The sequence below is a fragment of the Monodon monoceros genome, unplaced genomic scaffold (genome assembly GCF_005190385.1).
Source record: "Monodon monoceros isolate NGI ecotype Baffin Bay Population unplaced genomic scaffold, NGI_Narwhal_1 Super_Scaffold_18, whole genome shotgun sequence".
In the NCBI taxonomy this organism is placed as follows: domain Eukaryota; kingdom Metazoa; phylum Chordata; class Mammalia; order Artiodactyla; family Monodontidae; genus Monodon; species Monodon monoceros.
Genome location: NW_021703774.1, coordinates 27482506 through 27504279, shown reverse-complemented (window position 1 = coordinate 27504279; position 21774 = coordinate 27482506). Strand labels below are relative to the sequence as shown.

General features: G+C 38.4%; 1 protein-coding gene across 7 annotated transcripts in view; it reads left to right on the top strand.

Annotated features, from left to right (window-relative positions):
- The window catches only part of SDCCAG8 (serologically defined colon cancer antigen 8), a 259213-nt gene that overhangs the window by 172883 nt on the left and 64556 nt on the right, over nt 1-21774 (top strand). For 5 of the 7 annotated variants that reach the window (XM_029227094.1, XM_029227092.1, XM_029227090.1 and 2 more), the window contains one exon: nt 3700-3831. In XM_029227094.1, coding sequence (XP_029082927.1) covers nt 3700-3831 — 132 coding nt within the window. Of the gene's footprint in view, nt 1-3699; nt 3858-4440; nt 4475-21774 lie in introns of those variants that run through there. The other 2 variants (XM_029227095.1, XM_029227098.1) reach the window with 2 other exon arrangements.

Below are 21774 nucleotides of genomic sequence, written 5' to 3'. Positions count from 1 at the left end.
TATATATACAGTTTTACATCCTGCTTTTTTTACTTAATATTATCTGATGAACACTTTTCTACATCAGTAAATACTCAGGAAACATAATTTTAGTTGAATCATTTGTATGAATAATAATTCATCAGAATTTTAAACTCTTTAAAAATGTAATGAATAATATAATAATAATTTTATACATAAATCTGAATTTTTTCATGATTTTCTTAGTTGAGATGTCTAAAAGGGGATTGCTGGTCCAAAGACTGTGAACCCTGTTAAGGCTGTTAATGTGTATGACTTTGCTCAAGTACTGCACTAAATTCTGCTCAGTATATATGTGTACATAGCAGTTTGTGACAAAAGAAGTGAGAGGTTTTTCAAAAAAGGAGTGAGGGGCCATGTTGCACAGTGGGTGGGACAACCCCTTTAGAGTTGGACAGACCAGTGTTTGTGTCTGGGCTTGGGTAATCACCATTTAGGTGACCTTAGGCGAATTATTAAACCTCATATTTACCTCCCAGAGAAAAGGGAATAAACACTTACCTTGTAGGATTAATTGAGATCATAATGTAAAGGATGAATTCCACTACCTAATGTAGTGTAGGCATACAGTAAATGTTTTATTAGGCATTTCTTTGAATAATAGGGAAATTGAATGTTTTATAAATGTTTATTGATCATTTATGTTTCTTCCTCTGTATTTTTCATATCCCTTGTACTTTTTTAATTGGAATTTTGATGAAGAGTGGGGATAGCAGTTTATTATATAATGCTTCTAATATTCATTTGTCTCATTTTTTACGTTCCCTTTTTTTAATTTCGAAAAATTTGTTCCCAGTTCTTTTTGTTTCTTAAGAATTTTTTCAAAATCAAGGTGACTTTATTTTTTGTTTTAAATATTACAATACATGTCCATTGTAAAAATTCAGAAAATACAGAAAAGGAAAAAAAATATTTTATATTGCTAATCTGGACACCAAGAGATAATCAATATTAATATGTGGAATACATGTCAAAATATTTTTTATTTTATAAAATAAAATTACCTTATGGTGATTTTTAATATTTTCCTTTTTTACCAATATGCCATATTTTTAGGTCAATATATAACACCAATAAATAGCCATATTATCAGAATAGCATCTTGATATTTCTTTTTTAAAGTAATGTAACTAATCATCTGTTGATACATTTCTGGGTTAAGTTTTCATATATTGGGTTGCAGAGCAAGGTTGTTTCTAGAAACAGTGCTACAAGGAACATGCTTATAAAAACATATGATTTTGTTGTATGTAAAAGCTTTATATTCTTATATTGTAAAATCTATGTTTCCTTCGTGACTTTTCAAGAGTGACTTGTTTTTCTGGGAAAGTAACTGAGAACAGATAAATATTCTTATGCATTTTTTTCTAATGCAGTTTAAGGATATTTTTGGGCCTTTTGGAATTTTAGTGCATAGTGCATATTGTGATAGGAAATACTAATCGTGGAAGAATACTAAATTAAAAATTTCATATAACTGCTCCTAAATTCTTTTATATTGTATGTGATTTTGAAAGGATAGACATAGTCATTATTTACTTATTTAGACTATTTCAAATATAAGTAAATTCTTATTAGAAGAAGTAAATATAGATTGAGTGCTTAATCTGAGCTTGAAAATGAGATAATCCATGCCCTTGTGTGTAATCTGTAATCTAGCAAGAAGGATGAGGCACAGAGCACAATTCACAGGAATAAATTATAAGCTAATGTATGCATAAAAGCTAGAGGTAGTTTCAAAAAATGTGCTGGCATACTGAGAACTGCAGGTATTAATCAGAGCAAGCTTTCTTCGAGATGAAACTTGAACCAAGGTGAAAACAAAATGAGGAATGAAGTGAACTAAAAGTGAGCAATTACTTCATGCCATGTGAAGCAGCTTGGTCCTTGGGATAAATTCCCTTAGCAAATCCAAATCTTTTCCAGGAAAAAAAAAAAAAAAAGGCTATGTCACCTAATGGAGGAATCCTTTCTTTGGAGGGAAATAATTTTACATCAAGCATCTCACATAAACCTCAAGAAACGAACCAGTTGTTAACTACTTGTATTTTAATGTGCAAAACTTCTAAGCTTTCAGTTCTAACCTATGAGGCAGTGGAGTATGAGGAGATGGTGGAGTAAGTAGTAATGTTTAATTAAATCAAGGACAAAGTACAATTTTTCTTGGACAGATGTCTCTCTTAGCTTCAAATTTTGAGCCTTGAAATGGCCATCCAAGACACTGAAGAAGTAACGTTATTTCCTCACAAACACCAATCATCACCAAAGTAGATAGATACCTGTAATCCCAAATGAAATAATGTGAAAACAGAAAGAAAATTGGGGGAATGGTACCTCACTTAGCAAATGGAGGAAGGTGAGTCTTAAATGTCTGCAGACAGGGATACTTGTATGTGAAGCAAGCTGATCTGCTCTCAGGATCCCAGAAAGACTTAGAAGGCAGGAGTGGAATATAGGACTGAAGCCAAAGTTGACAGTTCTACCCCCACCCCATGCAGCCAGGTGACTATCCCTCCTCCACCCAGAAAACTAGGAGCTTCCCCTCTGAAGAGATTAAACCAGCAGGCACTGGTGAAAATAGCTGCACTGAAATTAGAATAGAAGAATTAATTAAAAGTCTGCATTCTGAAAGGTGAGTACACCACCCCTCTATTTCCAACCGGCTCCTAGACCACTGATGGTTAGGGTTGTACACAACAAGCAGGAAAATGGAGAATCCTTCTTTTGAGAAACAGAATGGCCACAGGGGAAAGAATTACGGATGCTGATAATATTGGGAATCTCCCATCAGAAAAGATGGCTTGCCACTCAATCATTCTACACTAAAGCCCACTTGTTTAGGGAAAATAAATGTACACAAATGCATGTGTAATCATAATATACTCCTTAAACAACAAGGACCAATATTTATGTAGTTGTTATGACATAAAACTGATATTGATTTAACTACAAACTGAAATATTAGTAATTACATTGACAAGCTGGAGGTGGAGTCAGGGGGCAGAGAACCACCATTGTTTTTTTTTTTTTTTTGTGGTACGCAGTCCTCTCACTGTTGTGGCCTCTCCCATTGCGGAGCACAGGCCCTGGATGCGCAGACTCAGCGGCCATGGCTCACAGGCCTAGCCGCTCCATGGCATGTGGGATCTTCCCAGACCGGGGCACGAACCCGTGTCCCCTGCATCAGCAGGTGGACTCTCAACCACTGCCCCACCAGGGAAGCCTCACCATTTTTTAAAACTATATGATTTTAATCATGTACCATTAAATTAGCTATGTTAATTAAAAGAAACAACTCTCTGTCAGAAATTAGGCCTGGGGTTGTTCCTGTAACAGCATGGTAGCTGGCCTGTAATAGATACTTACTAAATATTTGGTAAATTAATAGCTGTCTTTTTAAAAACGGGATTTGATTATTATCATTTTTGTCCTGTTCCTTGAAAAAACTCTCTCTGTTGTTGTTATTCCTCTTTCTGTCTACCAGTTGAGTTCCTGCAGTGTGTATATCCTTCTACTAGACATTCTGTAATTTCTGAAATATTTTACATAAAATAATTTTTATTGACACTGTTATGTTTAAGTACAGAGTTCAAGAAAATGATAAGGTTATACAATAAAAACATGGTCTGGTAATAAGAACCTTTAACATCAGTCACTTCTGTGTTTACACCTCTCTAGATCTGAAATAGCTCAGCTCAGTCAAGAAAAAAGGTATACATGTGACAAACTGGAAAAGTTACAGAGAAGAAATGATGAATTGGAGGAACAGTGTGTCCAGCATGGGAGACTACATGAGATAATGAAGCAAAGGTAATAAAGACTTAATAATCAACTGATGTGCCACATATTGAATGTGTTTGGTTCAAAAACAGAATGGGAATTGCTGTGGAATAAATAGAATTCATGGTTACTATGGTACTCAAGGAACATGCTTAAAATCTAATATTTCTATATATTTATGCTTTCTCAATTTAGGTTGTTCTTATAATACACAGAGAGGAGAGCACATTCCCTCTTTACTATTCTCTAAAGACACAGAAGTAGATTTAATATAGAACACTGTAGGAAAACCATCTACCTTTAAGGTGCAAGCTGGTAATGTAATATGCAGGAATTTCAAAACTTCTCTTCTAGAAATTAGGTTTTGTATGTATTTTTGTAAGATACAACATGTAAGGCCTAAGAAGGTTAAATATATTGCTAGAGTCAGAATTTGACTCCAGACCCTTTGGTTCTTTCTAGTGGTGTACTTTGAGCAAGTTACTTAACCTCTCTGAGCATCAGTTTCTCCATCTATATATTGGAGCTAACAATAGCCACTTTGCAGTTTGGTATAAAGATCAAATATAATATATGTAAAGCACCTGGCTCATAATAGCCACCTACTAAATGGAATCAATATTTACTCTCTTTTTCTAGATGGAGAAGCTCAAGCTGAGAGATACTAATGTATTTGCTCAAAGTGCCATATTGAGTAAGTTGGTAGAGTTCAAACTTGAATCATGATCTTTTGATTCCAAATTCCTTTCCTTTTTTGTGCAGTATTTTTGTGTGTGTGAAAAACACAGTCCCTTATATTTACTATAAATGTGTCACTCCTAATTTCTATATAGTGATGAATTACCCAGGAAAAAAAATCTCAGCAATCGCATACATAACAGCAGTTAACCTTCCAGTGGAGATAGTTTTCTTGGCATCCATCTCCCCATTTCTATCCCATCCCCAGACACCCCAGGCCTACTCTGTTTCAAAATCAATTGTTCATATAACTGAGGGGAAAAGAAAATATTTAAATACTCCCTTTATCATTATTTTTTAAAGTAAACATAGAGTCCCTCGGCAGGGGCAGGAGGAATGTTTATAAATTTGATCACTTTCTCTATTGAAGAGAAGAAAGGTAGTCAGAAAATGACACCAAAATATTAAAAGGTGAGTATATTTATAAAGAATTAATCATTCATTTATTTTCTAAGCCAGAGATCAGCAAACTATTTCTGTAAAGGACCAGAGAGTAAAATATTTTAGGCTTCCTGGGCCACGAGTAGTCTCTGTCACGTAGTCTTTGTTTTGGTTTTCTTTACAACCCTTTAAAAAGACAAAAACCATTCTTAGCTAGAAGCCCAACAAAATGAGTGAAAAGATTTGGACCTTGGGCTATAATTTGCTCCTGTACTATGCAACCAACTCATCTTTCTAATATTTCTTTTCTTACATCTGTATATTGTTTTAGAGTTCACAAAATTCACCTCACGCATGTTTTCTTACCTGAAACAAACCTGGGAAGTAGTTGTTATTATCATCTTCCTTTCCAGGTGGAAAACTAAGGCTCAGAAAGATAAAGTTGCCAACTGAAGGTCAGATAGTAAATTAATCATTCATTCATTGATATGAATGATAGTAAATTCATTCATTCAACAAATATTTATTGATTGCTACCATGTGTCATGTTCTCCACCACATGCTGGGAATAAAATATCAAAGTAAATATAATTCCTAGTCTAATGGAGTTTACAGCCTTATAGGGAAGATAGATATTGACAAGAGAATTTCACAGATATCTAATTAATTGCAGTAATGATTAGTTATATGAAAGGGAAATATACTTTGTGGTATAAGCACATTTAATAAGGTGACTTACCCTGATCAGAAGAAGTTTCAATGAAAAAATGACACTTGAAATGAATCTGTGAGTGACAATATAGGGATTATTAGTCCTAGGGCAGGAGCTGGCAAATTGCACCCCAGCCCAAGCCCATTTTGTGTGGCTCAAGAACATAGTCATGCTCATTTGTTTACATGTTATCTGTGGCTCCTTTCACCCTACAATGAGTAGGTGAGTCAAAGACTGGCCTATTGGCTCACAAAGCCTAAAATATTCACTATCTCGCCCTCTCCTAAAAACGTTTGCCAGCTCCTCTTCTAGAGAAAAGAAAACTGTAAATTGAAGGTCCTGAGATAGGACTTTTAAAGAAGGAAAGAAACTGTGTTTAACATAAAGAATAATGGAAAAAATAGCATGTGATGAGGTTGGAGAGGCAGGTGAGGGCCGGATAAAGACAAGGCCTTTAAGTTTTTATTGTAGACCTTTCACTTTATCCTTTTACTAAAAGGAAGATATTAAAAGATTTTTTAAAAAACAAAGGAGAATTATGTGATCAAATTTGCATTTTAAAAATAGCATTCCAGCTCCAGAGTTGATAATGGATTGGAGCAGAGCCATGGTGTTTACACAAGACCAGTTAGGGAGCTAGTAGAGCAGTTAGTCAAGTGATGATGATGGCTTAGATTGAACTGATAATAATGATGCTAGAAGTAAACAGATTGGTGAAATATATAGGAGGTGAAATCAACAGGACTTAATGACTGATTGGCTATGTTGGGTAGAGAATAGTGCATATCCATATTTCTGACATGAGCGATATGTACATAGTGGTAGTACTTAGTGAGAATAGAAAATACACAAAATAAGGAGGTTTGTGGTCGAGATGGCCTGGGTTTGGGATAAGATCAAGTGTTAGGTTTCGACCCTGTTGAATTTAATGTTCAAGAGCATTGTACAAATGGGTATGTTGAATAAGCATGGAGACACAAGGGACTAAGCTCAGGAGTGAGGACTGGGCTGGAGATAGAAATCCCCACTGGCTTACAGAGAATATTAGAAACCTTGGGAGTAAGTGTGGTCACCTAGAGAAATAAAGTGAGAAGGAAGATGGGCTTACTGAATCCTAAAGAACATCAAAAGTTTTAAAGGTAAGAAAACCTGAGAAATAAGTAGAAACTGAAAAGGCTTGTTATCATGCATGCCGACAGATGGAAATACTTCAGGAAAGAGGAGGTGATCTACCAGATGCTGCTGAGTGATTAAATAAGACTGAAAAGTATCCATTGGACTTAGTGACATGGACAGCACTGGTTATGTTAACAAAAATATTTGTACTGGAAGAGTGGGTACAGAAATCATATAATATGGATTGAAAACAGTGTGAATTGAAAAATTGAAATAGCAAATTTAAACCACTTTTTCACAAGATTTGGGTGCACAGAAAAGAGGGAAGCAAGAGAAAGCAAGTGACAGACCAACCAACTGGTGGTGGGTAGATGTATTGGGAGGGGCATTTTGGAAAAGACAATTTTTTGAGTTGCAGTAGATGTGAACTTATTAAATTCTGATTGTCAAGATTATTAAAGTTTTAAAGTCAGGAAAGTTACATTTTCCAGCTGGTAGTTTGGAACCCTTGGTGTCCACAAAGGCAGACCAGGGAATTCAGGCTAAAGATAGCAATGGTATTTCTTTCTAGTTATATTTTAAAATAAGTATTGATTCATATATTTCTCCCTAGAAAGTAGAACCGCGTGAGAACTCCACAGTGTATACACAGGGAGCAAGCCCTCGAGCTAGTGGAAATGGGCTGAACGCACTCATGTGTTCTCATGTGATTTAGTATTATGTCACCAACCCCCAGAAATCCTGGTTGTTTTTTTGGTTATACACTTTCACATTTTTTTAAAATTTCTTATGGTAGTGTATTGTTTAAATTATATACATAAAAACCATTGAATGGGGACTTCCCTGGTGACAGTGGTTAAGAATCCGCCTGTCAATGCAGGAGACACGGGTTCGATCCCTGGTCCGGGAAGATCCCACATACTGTGGAGCAACTAAGCCCGTGCGCCACAACTACTGAGCCTGCACTGTAGAGCCCATGAGCACTGAGCCCGTGTACCACAACTACTGAAGCCCGTGTGCCTAGAACCCATGCTCCACAACAAGAGAAGCCCATGCACAGCAATGAAGAGTAGCCCTGGCTCACTGCAACTAGAGGAAAGCCCACGAACAGCAACGAAGACCCAACACAGCCAAAAGAAAAAAAAAAAAGATAATAATAATTAATAAATAAATAATTTAAAAAAACATTGAATGATGACATGAAGCTGCTGACTGAAATGTAACAAACTAATTATTAATTTAGAACTGGTAATTCTTTTATAAACTACCTCACAATGATCTTTAACAAATCTGTAAGCTGTATTTTTCTAATAGAAATTTTATTCCTTGAAAACTAGGGTTAAAAATAAGAAGTAAAATATTGATTTTTATCTAATTGAACGTTAAATTTTGGAGGACTGTTCATTATTTTCTGAGAAGTCCTTGAAAAAACAAAATATTGGCAAATAGAATCCAACAGCATTTAAAAAGAATTACACACCACAGTCAAGTAGGATTTATTCTAAGTATGCAAGTCTGGTTCATTATTTGAAAATTAAATGTAATCTATCACATCAATAAGCTAAAAAAGAAAAATTGCATGATCACATTAATAGATGCAGAAAAAGCTTTTGACAAAATCCAAACACATTCATGATTTTAAAAAACTCTCAGTAAACTAGAAATAGAGGGAAACTTTCTCAACTTGATAAAGAATATCTTTAAAAAAAAAACCTACAGCTAACATTATACTTAATGGTGAGAAACTCAAAGCTTTCCCCATTGATCAGGTGTAAGTCAAGGTTACTCCCTTTTACCCATCCTTTTCAACATCATACTGGAAGTAATGCAATAAGACAAGAAAAGGAAATAAAAGGTATAAAGACTGGGAGGGAAGAGGAATAAAAACCTTTCTTGATTGCAAGATGACATGATCATCTATGTAGAAAATCTGAAAGAATTGATGAAAAATTCTTGGAACTAAAAAGCAATTATGGCAGGTTGCAAGGTACAAGGTTAATATCTGAAAGTTATTTGCTTTCCTATATACCAGCAATGAACAAGTGGAATTTGAAATTAAAAACACAATACCGTTTACATTAGCCCCCCTAAAATGAAAAGTTTTGGTATAAATCTAACAAATTATGTACAAAATCTAGATGTGGAAAACTATAAAACTCTGATGAATAAAATTAAAGAACTAATAAATAGAGAGATATTCAGGTTAATGGATAAGAAGACTCAGTATCAAAGGAGGTCAAGATGGTGGAGGAGTAGGAGGATGTGGAGTTCATCTCTCCCCACAGATGCATCAAGAATACATCTACAGGACTTCCCTGGTGGTGCAGTGGTTGAGAGTCCACCTGCCAATGCAGGGGACACGGGTTCGTGCCCCGGTCTGGGAAGATCCCACATGCCGCAGAGCGGCTGGGCCTGTGAGCCATGGCCACTGAGCCTGCTCATCTGGAGCCTGGGCTCTGCAATGGGAGAGGCCACAGCAGTGAGAGGCCTGCATACTGCAAAAAAAAAAAAAAAGAATACATCTACAAATGGAACAAGTCTCACAGAGCACTGGCTGAACACTGGCAGAGGACCTTGGACACCAAAAAGGACAAGAAAGATCCCCCATAACCTGGTAGGATGAAAGAAAGAAGAAGGGGGAAAGAAGAGGAGAGGAAGCCGGACGTGAATGGCAGCCCTGGGGTGGAGCTTGAGGAGAGGAGAGGTTCCTGCATCTGGAGAAGCCCCCTCACTGGTGGGGAGATCGGTTGGGACAGAAGGGGAGCTTCGGGGCTATCAGAAGAGAGTGCAGCAACTGTTCTGTGGCAGGTAAGACAGAGTGAGACCTACACAGACGGTTCGTGCCACAGCCCTGTGTGCCCCTGCCCTAGATGTGTCCCTGGTGAGGATGGGGGCTGTGTGCTGGAATGTGGTGTTTGGAGAGCAAACCTGGGTAGAGGACTGCTGTTGGCTGTAAGGAGACAGCCTGAGGGGACAGGAGTGAGGACATTGCAGCCAGGAATGCCTGTGGAGGAAACCCAGGCTGCCATAGAAGCAAAGCACCATTGTTAAGTGATGTGTAAGGGGCAGAGCTGCCATTGCAGGCTCTCTCCCCATGTGCCATCCCTGCCTCCCTGGGCACTAGGAAGGGCCCCTGCTGGGGCCAGCCCTCTCGAGCCAGCAGCCGGGTGCAAGGAGCAGCCCCTGCCACGGCTAGCCTCTTGTGCAGGGGGCCGGGCACTAGGAGGGGCCCCCACCAGGGCCGGTTCTATCACACTAGCAGCCAGGCACTAGGGGGACCCCTCTGGGGCCTGCTCTCTCCTGCCTGTGGCTGGGTGCTAGGAGCCCCCACCACACACAACAAGGTCTCTTGTGCCCACGACGGCTGGCTCCCTCACATGCCTTGTCACCACCGGGGCCAGCTTCCCCACATGCCTCATCAACATTAGGGCTGGCTCGCCCACGCCTGTGGCTGGGTATTAGGAAGAGCCCCCACTGGGGCCGACTCTCTTGTGCCTGCGGCCACCAGCTCCCCCTAATGCCTGTTGCTGCCAGGGGTTCTGTGACCCCAGCCACCGTGCTGCTGCCACAACCCCTCCTTGCCGGGGTGGACTCCTGTGCTCCAGGGCAGCCTTGACAGCAGACCCCTATGGGTGGCCCACAAGCAGAGGTGGGACTGAAACCACAACTGAGCCCTAGGGGCCATGCAACTAAGAAAGAAAAGCTGAAACCTCTCCACACAGCTATTCAAACCATGAATTGACAATGCTGTGACTGGCTTTGTAAACTCAGTGCCTACAGAGCATCTGAATGAACAGCCAGTGCTCCTGCAACCAAGATGGGCCTAGCTTTAGCAGCTGTAGATTTTGTCGGCACATACACATGGGGGTTGGGCCAGACTAGAGTCAGAGCTGCCCCCATAGCACCCATAGTGGGTCCAACCCATGATTACTGCAATCCTGGGACCTGACTTAAGTGGATCTATGCTGGTGGCCTGGTGAAAACAATGTCTGAGAGACACCAGGGCCAACTGCCGGCATACCCACAGTTAAGGTGGGGCCTAGAGCAGTGCCAACAACAGTGTAAGAGAGCTCCCACAACAGGTGAAAAGTGACATAACAGAGCACAGCCACAGGTGAACAGATCCAGAGGAGGAATACTCAGAGGCTTCCCTCCCAGTGGGAGTACTCCAATCCTACCTACCTCACACCACAGATCAGAAATACAGCTAAGAAACAGATCTGAGGGCCTCTACTCCAACAACTAGGGAGCAGACCCCATGTCTGACAGGGCAGTGACAACCACAGAGCAAAGGGGAGGCCCTGCTCAATATCCAGTGCTGGCTCTGTTCACCACAACATCAGTCACACCTCCTGTAAAGGGGATAATGGCCAGGATACACTGAGGAAGAGGTGGCAAACATCTATACTAAAAACAACCCTCACACCAAAAAATATTAAACCCATGCAGGCTACATAGGGACATTCCCACATAAAATAGCCCTCCAAGACAGTCTGAGGGTCTGGAATTTGGTAGAAGAACCCCCAGACCATTTAGCCATGAAGGCCAGCAGGGCTTGAGTGCAGGAACTCCATAGGGCTGGGAGAAACAGAGACTAAACCCTTGGATGGCACACAGAAGGTCTCACATGCACTGGGACCCGGCACAAAGCAGTACCTCAATAGCAACCTGGGCTACACCTACCTAGAGGTCTTAGAGGGTGTCCTGGGGAGGTGAAGGTCTACTATCGCTCACCACGAGGGCAAGAACACTGGTAGCAGAAGCCCCAGGGAATATTGATTGGAGTGAGATCTTCTGGAGGTCCATATTTTGGCACCAAGACCCAACCCCACCCAACAACCTGCGGCTCCAAAGCTGGAAAACCTCAGGCCAAACAACCACCAAGATAGGAATACAGCCCCACCCATCAGAAGACAGGCTGCCTAAAGTTGTACTGAGCTCACATCCACCTCAAAACACACCCCTTGATGTGGCCCTGCCCATCAGAAGGACAAGATCCAGCTGCACCCATGAGAGGGCAGGCACCAGTCTCTTCCACCAGGAAGGCTGCACAAGCCCCTGGATCAAACTCGCCCACCAGGGAGCAGACACCAGAAGCAAGAGAACTACAATCCTGCAGGCTGTGGAAAGGGCACCACAAATACAGAAAGTTAGACAAAATGAGATGACAGAGAAATATGTTACAAAAGAAGGAACAAGATAGAAACCCACAAGAACAACTAAATGAAGAGGAGATAGGCAATCTACCTGAAAAAGAATTCAGAGTAATGATAGTAAAGATGATCCAAAATCTTGTTAAAAGAGTGGAGGGATAGATCAAGAAGATAGATACAAGAAATGTTTAACAAGGAGCTAGAAGATTTAAAGTACAAACAAACAGATGAACAATACAATAACTGAAATGAAAAATGCAGTAGAAGGAATCAATAGCAGAATAACTGAGGCAGAAGAATGAATTAGTGAGGTGGAAGACATAGTGGTGGAAATCACTGCCACAGAACAGAATAAAGAAAAAGGAATGAAAAGAAATGAGGACAGTCTCAGAGATCTCCGGGATAATAATAAGCACACCAACATTCTCATTATAGGGGTACCAGAAGGAGAAGAGAAAGAGAAAGAGCCTGAGAAAATAATTGAAGATATTTTAGCCAGAAACTTCCCTAACATGAGAAAGGAAACACTCACTAAGTCCAGGAAGCACAGAGAATCCCACACTGGATGAACCCAAGGAGGAACATGCCAAGACACATATTAATCAAACTGGCAAAAATTAAAGACAAAGGAAAACTGTTAAAAGCAACCAGGGAAAAGCAACAAATAACATATGAGGGAATCCTGATTATTATTAGCAGCTGATTTTTCAGCAGAAACTCTGCAGGCCAGAAAGACAGTGGCATGATATATTTCAAGTGATGAAAGGGAAAAACCTACAATCAAGAATACCCAGCAAGGCTCTCATTCAGATTCGACGGAGAAAACCAAAGCTTTACAGACAAGCAAAAGCTAAGAGAATTCAGCACCATGAAATCAGTTTTACAACAAATGCTAAAGGAACTTTCGTAGGCGGGAAAGAGACTAGCAAATTAAAACAACCTTGTACATATATAGACTGCTAAATTAAAACCTCATGGGAATAGCAAACCCAAAAACTACAATAGATACACAAACAAGAAAGAAAAAGCAACCCAAACACAACACTAAGGATGATCATCAAACCACAAGAGAAGGCAACAAAAAAGTAAGGGAAGAAAAAATAAAACCCAAAACAGTTAAGAAAATGGCAGTAGATATAGATAATTACCTTAAATGCAAATGGATTAAATGCTCCATCCAAAAGACATAGACTGGCTGAATGGATATGCTCTCTACAGAGACCCACTTCAGACCTAGGGACACATACAGACTGAAAGTGAGGGGATGGAAAAAGATATTCCATGCAAATGGAAATCAAAAGAAAGCTGAAGTAGCAATACTCATATCAGACAAAATAGACTTTAAAATAAAGACTGTTGTAAGAGATAAGGAAGGACACTACATAATGACCAAGGAATCAATCCAAGAAGGTATAAAAATTGTAAATTATATGCACTAAACGTAGGAGCACCTCAATTTATAAGCCAAATGCTAACATCCATCAAAGGGGAAATTGACAATAACACAATAATAGTGGGGGATTTTAACACCCCACTTACACCAATGGACAGATCATCCAGACAGAAAATTAATAAGGAAACACAAGCCTTAAATGGTACATTAGACCAGATAGACTTAGCTGATATCTATAGGACATTCCATCCAAAAGCAGTGGAATACACTTTCTTCTCAAGTACACGTGGAACATTCTCTAGGATAGATCACATCTTGGGCCAAAAATCAAGCCTATGTAAATTTAAGAAGATTGAAATCATATCAAGCATCTTTTCAAACTACAGACTATGAGATTATAAATCAATTACAGGAAAAAAACTGTTAAAAACACAAACACATGGAGACTAAATAATATGTTACTAAATAACCAAAGGATCACTGAAGAAATCAAAGAGGAAATCAAAAGAAATACTTAGAGACAAATGACAATAAAAACACCACAATACAAAACCTATGGGATGCAGCAAAAGCAGTTCTAAGAGGGAAGTTTACAGCAATACAATCTTAGGAAAAAAGAAAAATCTCAAGTAAACAACCTAACCTTACACCTAAAGCAACTAGAGATAGAAAAACAAACAAAACCAAAAAACAAACAAAATCATAAAGATCACAGCAGAAATAAATGAAATAGAGGTGAAGAAAACAATAGCAAAGATGGATGAAACTAAAAGTTGATTCTTTGAGAAGATAAACAAAATTGATAAATCTTTAGCCAGACTCATAAAGCAAAAAAGGGAGAGGACTCAAATCAATAAAATTAGAAATGAAAAAGGATCCGTTACAATAGACACAACAGAAATACAAAGGATCATAAGAGACTACTACAAGCAACTTATATGCCAATAAAATGGACAACCAAGAAGAAATGGACAAATTCCTAGAAAGGTATAACCTTCTAAGACTGAACAAGGAAGAAATAGAAAGTACGAACAGAACAATCACATGTACTGAAATTGAAACTGATTAAAAATCTTCCAACAAACAAAAGTCCAGATGGCTTCACAGGTGAGTTCTGTCAAACATTTAGAGAAGAGTTAACACCTATCCTTCTCAAACTCTTCCCAAAAATTGCAGAGGGAGGAACACTCCCAAGTTCATTCTACAAGGCCACCATCACCATGATACCAAAACCAGACAAAGATATCACAAAAAAAGAAAATTACAGGCCAATATCATTGATAAATATAGATGTAAAAATCCTCAACAAAATACTAGCAAACGGAATCCAACAACACATTAAAAGGATCATACACCATGATCAAGTGGAATTTATCCCAGGGATGCAAGGATTTTTCAATATCTGCAAATCAATCAGTGTGATACACCACATTAACAAACTGAAGAATAAAAACCATATGATCATCTCAATAGATGCAGAAAAAGCTTGTGACAAAATTCAACACCCATTTATGATAAAAACTCTCCAGAAGTTTTTATCAGAGGGCATAGCAGGCATAGAGGGAACCTACTTCAACATAATAAAGGCCATATATTACAAACCCACAGCAAACATCATCCTCGATGGTGAAAAATTGAAAGCATTTCCTCTAAGATCAGGAAGAAGACAAGGATGTCCACCCTAGCCATTTTCATTCAACATAGTTTTGGAAGCCCAAGCCATGGCAATCAGAGAAGAAAAAGAGATAAAAGGAATTCAAATTGGAAAAGAAGTAAAACTGTCACTTTTTGCAGATGACATGATACATAGAAAATGCTAAATATGCTACTAGAAAACTATTAGAGCTCATCAGTGAATTTGGTAAATTTTCAGGATACAAAATAAATACACAGAAATCTCTTGCATTCCTATACACTAACAATGAAAGATCAGAAAGAGAAATTAAGGAAACAATCCCATTTACCGTCACATCAAGAAGAATAAAATACCTAAGAATAAACCTACCTAAGGAGGCAAAAGACCTGTACTCAGAAAACTATAAGATACTGATGAAAGAAATCAAAGATGACACAAACAGATGGAGAGCCATACCTTGTTCTTGGATTGGAAGAATCAATATTGTCAAAATGACTATACTACCCAAAGTAATCTACAGATTCAATGCAATCCCTATCAAATTACCAATAGCATTTTTCACAATCAGAACAGAAAATTTTGCAATTTGTATGGAAACACAAAAGACCCCGTATAGCCAAGGCAATCTTGAGAAAGAAAAACAGAGCTGGAGAAATCAGACTCCCTGACTTCAGACTATACTACAAAGTTACAGTAATCAAAACAGTATGGTACTGGCACAAAAAGACAGACATATAGATCAATGGAAAAGGATAGAAAGTCTAGAGATAAACCCACATGCCTATGGTCACCTAATCTATGACAAAGGAGGAAAGAATATACAATGGAGAAAAGACAGTCTCTTCAATATGTGGTGCTGGGAAAATTGGACAGCTACCTGTAAAGAATGAAATTAAAATGCTGCCTAACACCATACACAAAAATAAACTCAAAATGGATTAAAGATCTAAATGTAGGACCAGATACTATAAAACTCTTAGAGGAAAACATAGGCAGAACACTCTCTGACATAAATCACAGCAAGATCTTTTCTGATCCACCCCCTAGAATAATGGAAGTAAAAACAAAAAAAAACAAATGGGACTAATTAAACTTAAAAGCTTTTGCACAGCAAAGGAAACCATAAACAAAACAAAAATACAACCCACAGAATGGGAGAAAATGTTTGCAAATGAAGCAACCGACAAGGGATTCATCTACAAAAAACAAACAGCTTCTGCAGCTCTATATCAAAAAAACAAACAACCCAACCCCAAAATGGAGAAGATCTAAATAGACATTTCTCCAAAGAAGAAATACAGATGACCAAGAGGCACATGAAAAGATGCTCAGCATCATTAATTATTAGAGAAATGCAAATCAAAACTACAGTGAGGTATCAGCTCGCACCAGTTAGAAAGACCATCATCAAAAAATCTCAAATAATAAATGCTGGAGAGGGTGTGGAGAAAAGGGAACCTTCCTATACTCTTGGTGGGAATGTAAATTGATACAGCCACTATGGAGAAAAGTATGGAGATTCATTAAAAAACTAAAAATAGAGCTACATATGATCCACCAATCCCACTCCTGGGCAGGCATACAGTGAAAATCATAATTAAAAAGGATACATGGGGCTTCCCTGGTGGCGCAGTGGTTGAGAGTCTGCCTGCTGATGCAGGGGACACAGGTTCGTGCCCCGGTCCAGGAAGATCCCACATGCCGCGGAGCGGCTAGGCCTGTGAGCCATGGCTGCTGAGCCTGCGTGTCCGGAGCCTGTGTTCCACAACGGGAGAGGCCAGAACAGTGAGAGGCCCACATACCGCAAAAAAAAAAAAGGATACATGCACTCTAATGTTCATTGCAGCACTATTTACAACAGCTAGGATATGGAAGCAGCCTAAATGTCCATTGATGGAGGAATGGATAAAGAATATGTGGTACATATATACAATGGAATATTACTCAGCCATAAAAAATGAAATAATGCCACTTGCAGTGACATGGATGGACCTAGAGCTTGTCATACTGAGTGAAGTAAGTCAGACAGAGAAAGACAGATATCGTATGATATCACTTATATGTGGAATCTAAAGAAATGGTACAAATGAACCTATCTACAAAACAGAAATAAAGTCACAGATATAGAAAACAAACTTGTAGTTACCACAGGAGAAAGCAGGGAGAGGGATAAATTGGGAGATTGGGATTGACATGTACACACTACTATATATAAAATAGGTAACTAATAAGAACCTACTGAATAGCACAGGGAACTCTCTTCAATACTCTGTAATGACCTATGTGGGAATAGGATCTAAAACAGAGTGGAGGAAAAAGAAAAAAAAAAGAAGACTCAATATCGTCAAGATATCAGTTCTTCCCAATTTGATCTGTATATTAATACAAGTGCAATCAAAATCCCAGCAAGGTATTTTGTGGATGGGGACAAGCTGCTTCTAAAGTTTCTGTATGGGGAGGCAAAAGACCCAAAATAGCCAAAACAATTTCAATATAATGAAGAACAACGTTGGAGGACTGGATACTACCTGACTTCCAACTTACTATAAACCTACAGCAATTAAGACAGTGTAGTATTTAAGAAAGAACAAACAAATATATCTATGAAACAGAATAGAGAGCCCAGAAATAAACCCACATAAACATAGTCAACCAACCTTTGACAAAGTAGCAAAGGCAGTACAGTGGAGCAAAGAAAGTCCTTTCAAAATATAATGCTGGAACAACTGGACATCCACATAGAGAAAAATGAATGTAGACACAGATCTTACACCTTACATGAGATTAACTCAATATGGATCACAGACCTAAATATAAAATGCAAAATTATAAAACTCCTAGAAGATAACCTTGATGAACTTGGGAATGGTGATGACCTTTTAGTTATATCAAAAGCATGATACATGAAAGAAATAATTGGTAAGATGGACTTCATTAAAATTCACAACTTCTGCTTTGAGAAAGACAATGTCAAGAGAATTAGAAGACAAGCCACATACTAAGAGAAAATATTTGCAAAAGGCATATCTGATAAAGGACTGTTACCCAAAATATACAAAGAGCACTTAAAGTTCAAGAACAAGAAAACAAACAACCCAATTAAAAAATGGACCAAAGTCCTTGACGGATACCAAAGAAGAGATACAGATGGCAAATAAGCATATGAAAAATCCTCCATGTCATATGTCATCAGGGAAATGCAAGTTAAAACGGCAATGAGATACCACTACCCACCTATTTGAATGGCAAAAGTCTGGAACACTGACACCACCAAATGCTGATAAGTCTTTGTAGCAAACGGAACTTTAATTCATTGCTGGTAGGAATGCAAAATGGTACAGTCACTCTGGAAGACAGTTTGGCAGTTTCTTGTAAAACCAAACATACAATCCAGCAATGGTGCTCCTTGGTATTTACCAAAGGGAGTTTAAAAGTTATGTCCACCACAAAACCTGCACATGGATGTCTACAGCAACTTTATTCATAATTGCCAAGACTTGGAAGAAACCAAGATGCCCTTCAGTAGGTGAATGGATAAATAAAGTGTGGTACATCCAGACAATGGAATATTCTTCAGCACTAAAAGGAAATGAGCTATCAGGTCATGGAAAGACCTGGAGGAAACTCAAATGCATGTTACTAAGTGAAAGAAGCAAATCTGAAAAAATTATATACTGTATGATTTCCAACTATGTGATATTCTCAAAAAGGCAAAAATATGGAGACAAAAAAAGATCAGTGGTTGCCAGGGGTTAGGGGTTGGGTGAATAGGTGGAGCACAGAGGTATTTTGTAGGGCAGTGAAACTTCTCTGTATGATACTATAAATGGATACATGTCATTATGCGTTTGTCCAAACCCATGGAATGTACAACACCAAGAGTGAACCCTAATGTAAACTGTGGACTTTGGGTGATTATGATGTGCCAGTGTAGGTTCATCAGTTGTAACAAATGCACCACTCTAGTGGAGGATGTTGCTTAACGGGGGAGGTTATGAACGTGTGGGAAATGTGTATGAGAAGTGTCTGTATCTTCCCCTCAGTTTCGCTCTGAATCTTTAATTGCTCTAAAAAATAGTCAATAACAAAATGAGGAATCTATAAAAGTAACAGTGGAATTTTACATTAAAAAGTAAGAATTCAAAAAAATATCATGAAGCTCTTTTATAGGTTTTTGTTCTATACATGGATTTAATTTCAAATATACATTTTAGAACACATTTTTTAAAAACTTTATTGGCCAGTTTTGTCTTTTTTCTTACATAATTAATTCAGTAAGAATTTAATTTATGAAATGAATAGCTGTCATTTGTTACATAGGAAAATTACATTTATTTAGTTTTTTATTTTGAAGTAATTTTAGACTTATAAAAAGATGCAAAAATAATTGAGAGTGCCTATATACCCTTCATCCAGTTGCCCACAATGTCAGCCTCTTACAAAACCACAATACAGTTATCTGACCCAGAAAATTAGTATTGATGCAATACTAGAAACTAATCTGTAGACCCTATGGGGATTTCACCAATTTTTCCCCTAATATTCTAATTCTGGTCTAAGATCCTATGCTGCATTTAGTTCTCATGTCTCTTTAGTTGTCTTTAGACCCTTAATAATTTCCCTTGAGTGGAGAAACCTGATTTGTGACAGTTCCTCAGTATTTCTCCATCATCCACAAACTTGACACTTAAAAAAATTTTTTTTTTCTATTCCTTTTTTTTTGGCCACGCCATGCGGCTTGTGGGATCCCAGTTCCCTGACCAGGGATTGAACCGGGGCCCTTGGCAGTAAAAGCATGGAGTCCCAACCACTGGACCTCCAGGGAATTCCCAGAGTTGGCAGTTTTGATGAGAACCGCTCGATTGTTTTACATAATGGTCCTCAGTGTGGGTTTGTCTGATTTTTCCTCATGATTAGATTGAGGCTGTATATTTGGGGCAGGAATCCCAAGTGTCATTCTTGGTGCATTGTGTTGAGGGGTACATGCTGTCAGTTTGTCCTGTCACTGGCAGTGTGGACTTGGACCACTAGGTCAAGGTGGGATCTGCCAGGTCTCTCTGCTCAAGAGAAATCATTAAGTGTCTTATGGAGAGGTACTTAGAGACTTTGCAAATACTCATCATATTTTTTAATAGACTTTGTTTTCTAGAGTAGTTTTAGGTTCAGGAACTTTTAAAATGAATTTTATATTATAGTCCTTAAATATATACTTATTTCAAATAAAATGTTTTTACTTAAAATTCTCCTCTTAATCATATTATGTAAAATAATGAAGTAATTTAATAAATTTCTAAGGGGTTTCGTAAAACTATGTATTTCTGTGAAGGGGATTTTTAGAATCAAAATAAATCTGGAGAAGCTGAGGTAGACACAGAGGCAATGTTATGTGTCCTGAGAGTAGAAGAGGGTTGGGACAACAAGCATTGAGCAGGAATTAATCTGATGAATGCAGGTTTATGGATATGGTGCTGGTAAAGTAAGCTGAGGCCTCATTTTGTTTGTTCTATATTTATGAGGCAACTATTTTGTACCAGTCACTGTACTCGGCCAGGGGACACAAAAATAAGTGTCTTCACCTCTGCCTCATTCCTGTGGTTGCAAGCTCCCTCTCTATTTGGGCTGGTCAAGGCACTATGAGCCCAGAGTCCAGAGCAGCTGTGACACCACCTGCCGTCTCGGGGAGGTGCCTTCTGGCTGCTCTGTGCATCCTGAAACCTCAGAGGCAAAAAGGAAGGATGTCCTGGGGGACCAGCCACCCTTGGCAGCCAGGGTAGGAGTTGGTTGCCTGGAGGATTTTTTGTTGTTGTTGTTGTTTTATCTCCTATTCTCTCTGTTTTGCACAAACCAAAAGTCTGTTGATAAACTTCCCCTATTCCTGAGGAAATTTCTTGAGTTGATCATTCCTCATTAAGAAGAGTAATCAAAATATAGACCAAAGCTCCCTGGGTACTGATGGCCAAGAAACTGACCCAAAATTATAGGTCATTTCTGCAGTTCTTATGGGCAGTTTTTAAATCTATTAAGCGAATGTTTTAAAAGTACTGAAATTTGGGTTTTATAAGCCAAAACAACTTACTGAGAATGCCAGTGCAGTATTTCACTGGCCTCCACACCTTGCAGAACTCCTGTGATATTGCACAAGCACCAGTAGTTTAACTTCTGATGATTTGGGGGAAGGACATTTAGTTCATATTGCATTATTAGTGTTGCACTGAGGTCATCTTGGTCTTCAAATACTGACATTATTAGCTTTAACTATAAAATGCTCACACTTTAGCTTCACGGTAATTAATTTCATTTGTTGTGAGTTGTTTTGCTGACCTATAGTGCAATACCACATATTTACATCAGCAGTGTATTATTTTCTCAATAACTATGTTTCAAGTCCTGTATGAATTGTAATTCAGAAGTGAATCATCCAGCATCTCTTTTGCTAAAGCAAATATATGTATAATCCTCACCTCCTATCTGTCCATCACCACCACCAGTTTTCTTTAGAGAGGTACTCCTTTGGTGATGAGCTGCTTGGGAACCTGTGTTTCTAAATAACTGACAACATACTTTTAAAAGTAAATTAGCATAATTGCTGTGTTATTTTAGATTTATATGCCATTATTTTCTAATATCAAATTGTAGGAACTGGTATATAATCCATATGTTGCTAGGAAAGAAGCTCATTTCAACTTTTTTGAAATGTTTCTTGGTTATCACTAGCTTTCATTTTGCTGGACCATGGATTAGGTAGGCTGCCTCCCCTAAGGGGTCTAAAGACAAACAATCTGAGAGTACTGTGTAGAGGAAAAGAGGAAGCTACAAAAAACAGAAACAGCTTAGAAAACTTGAC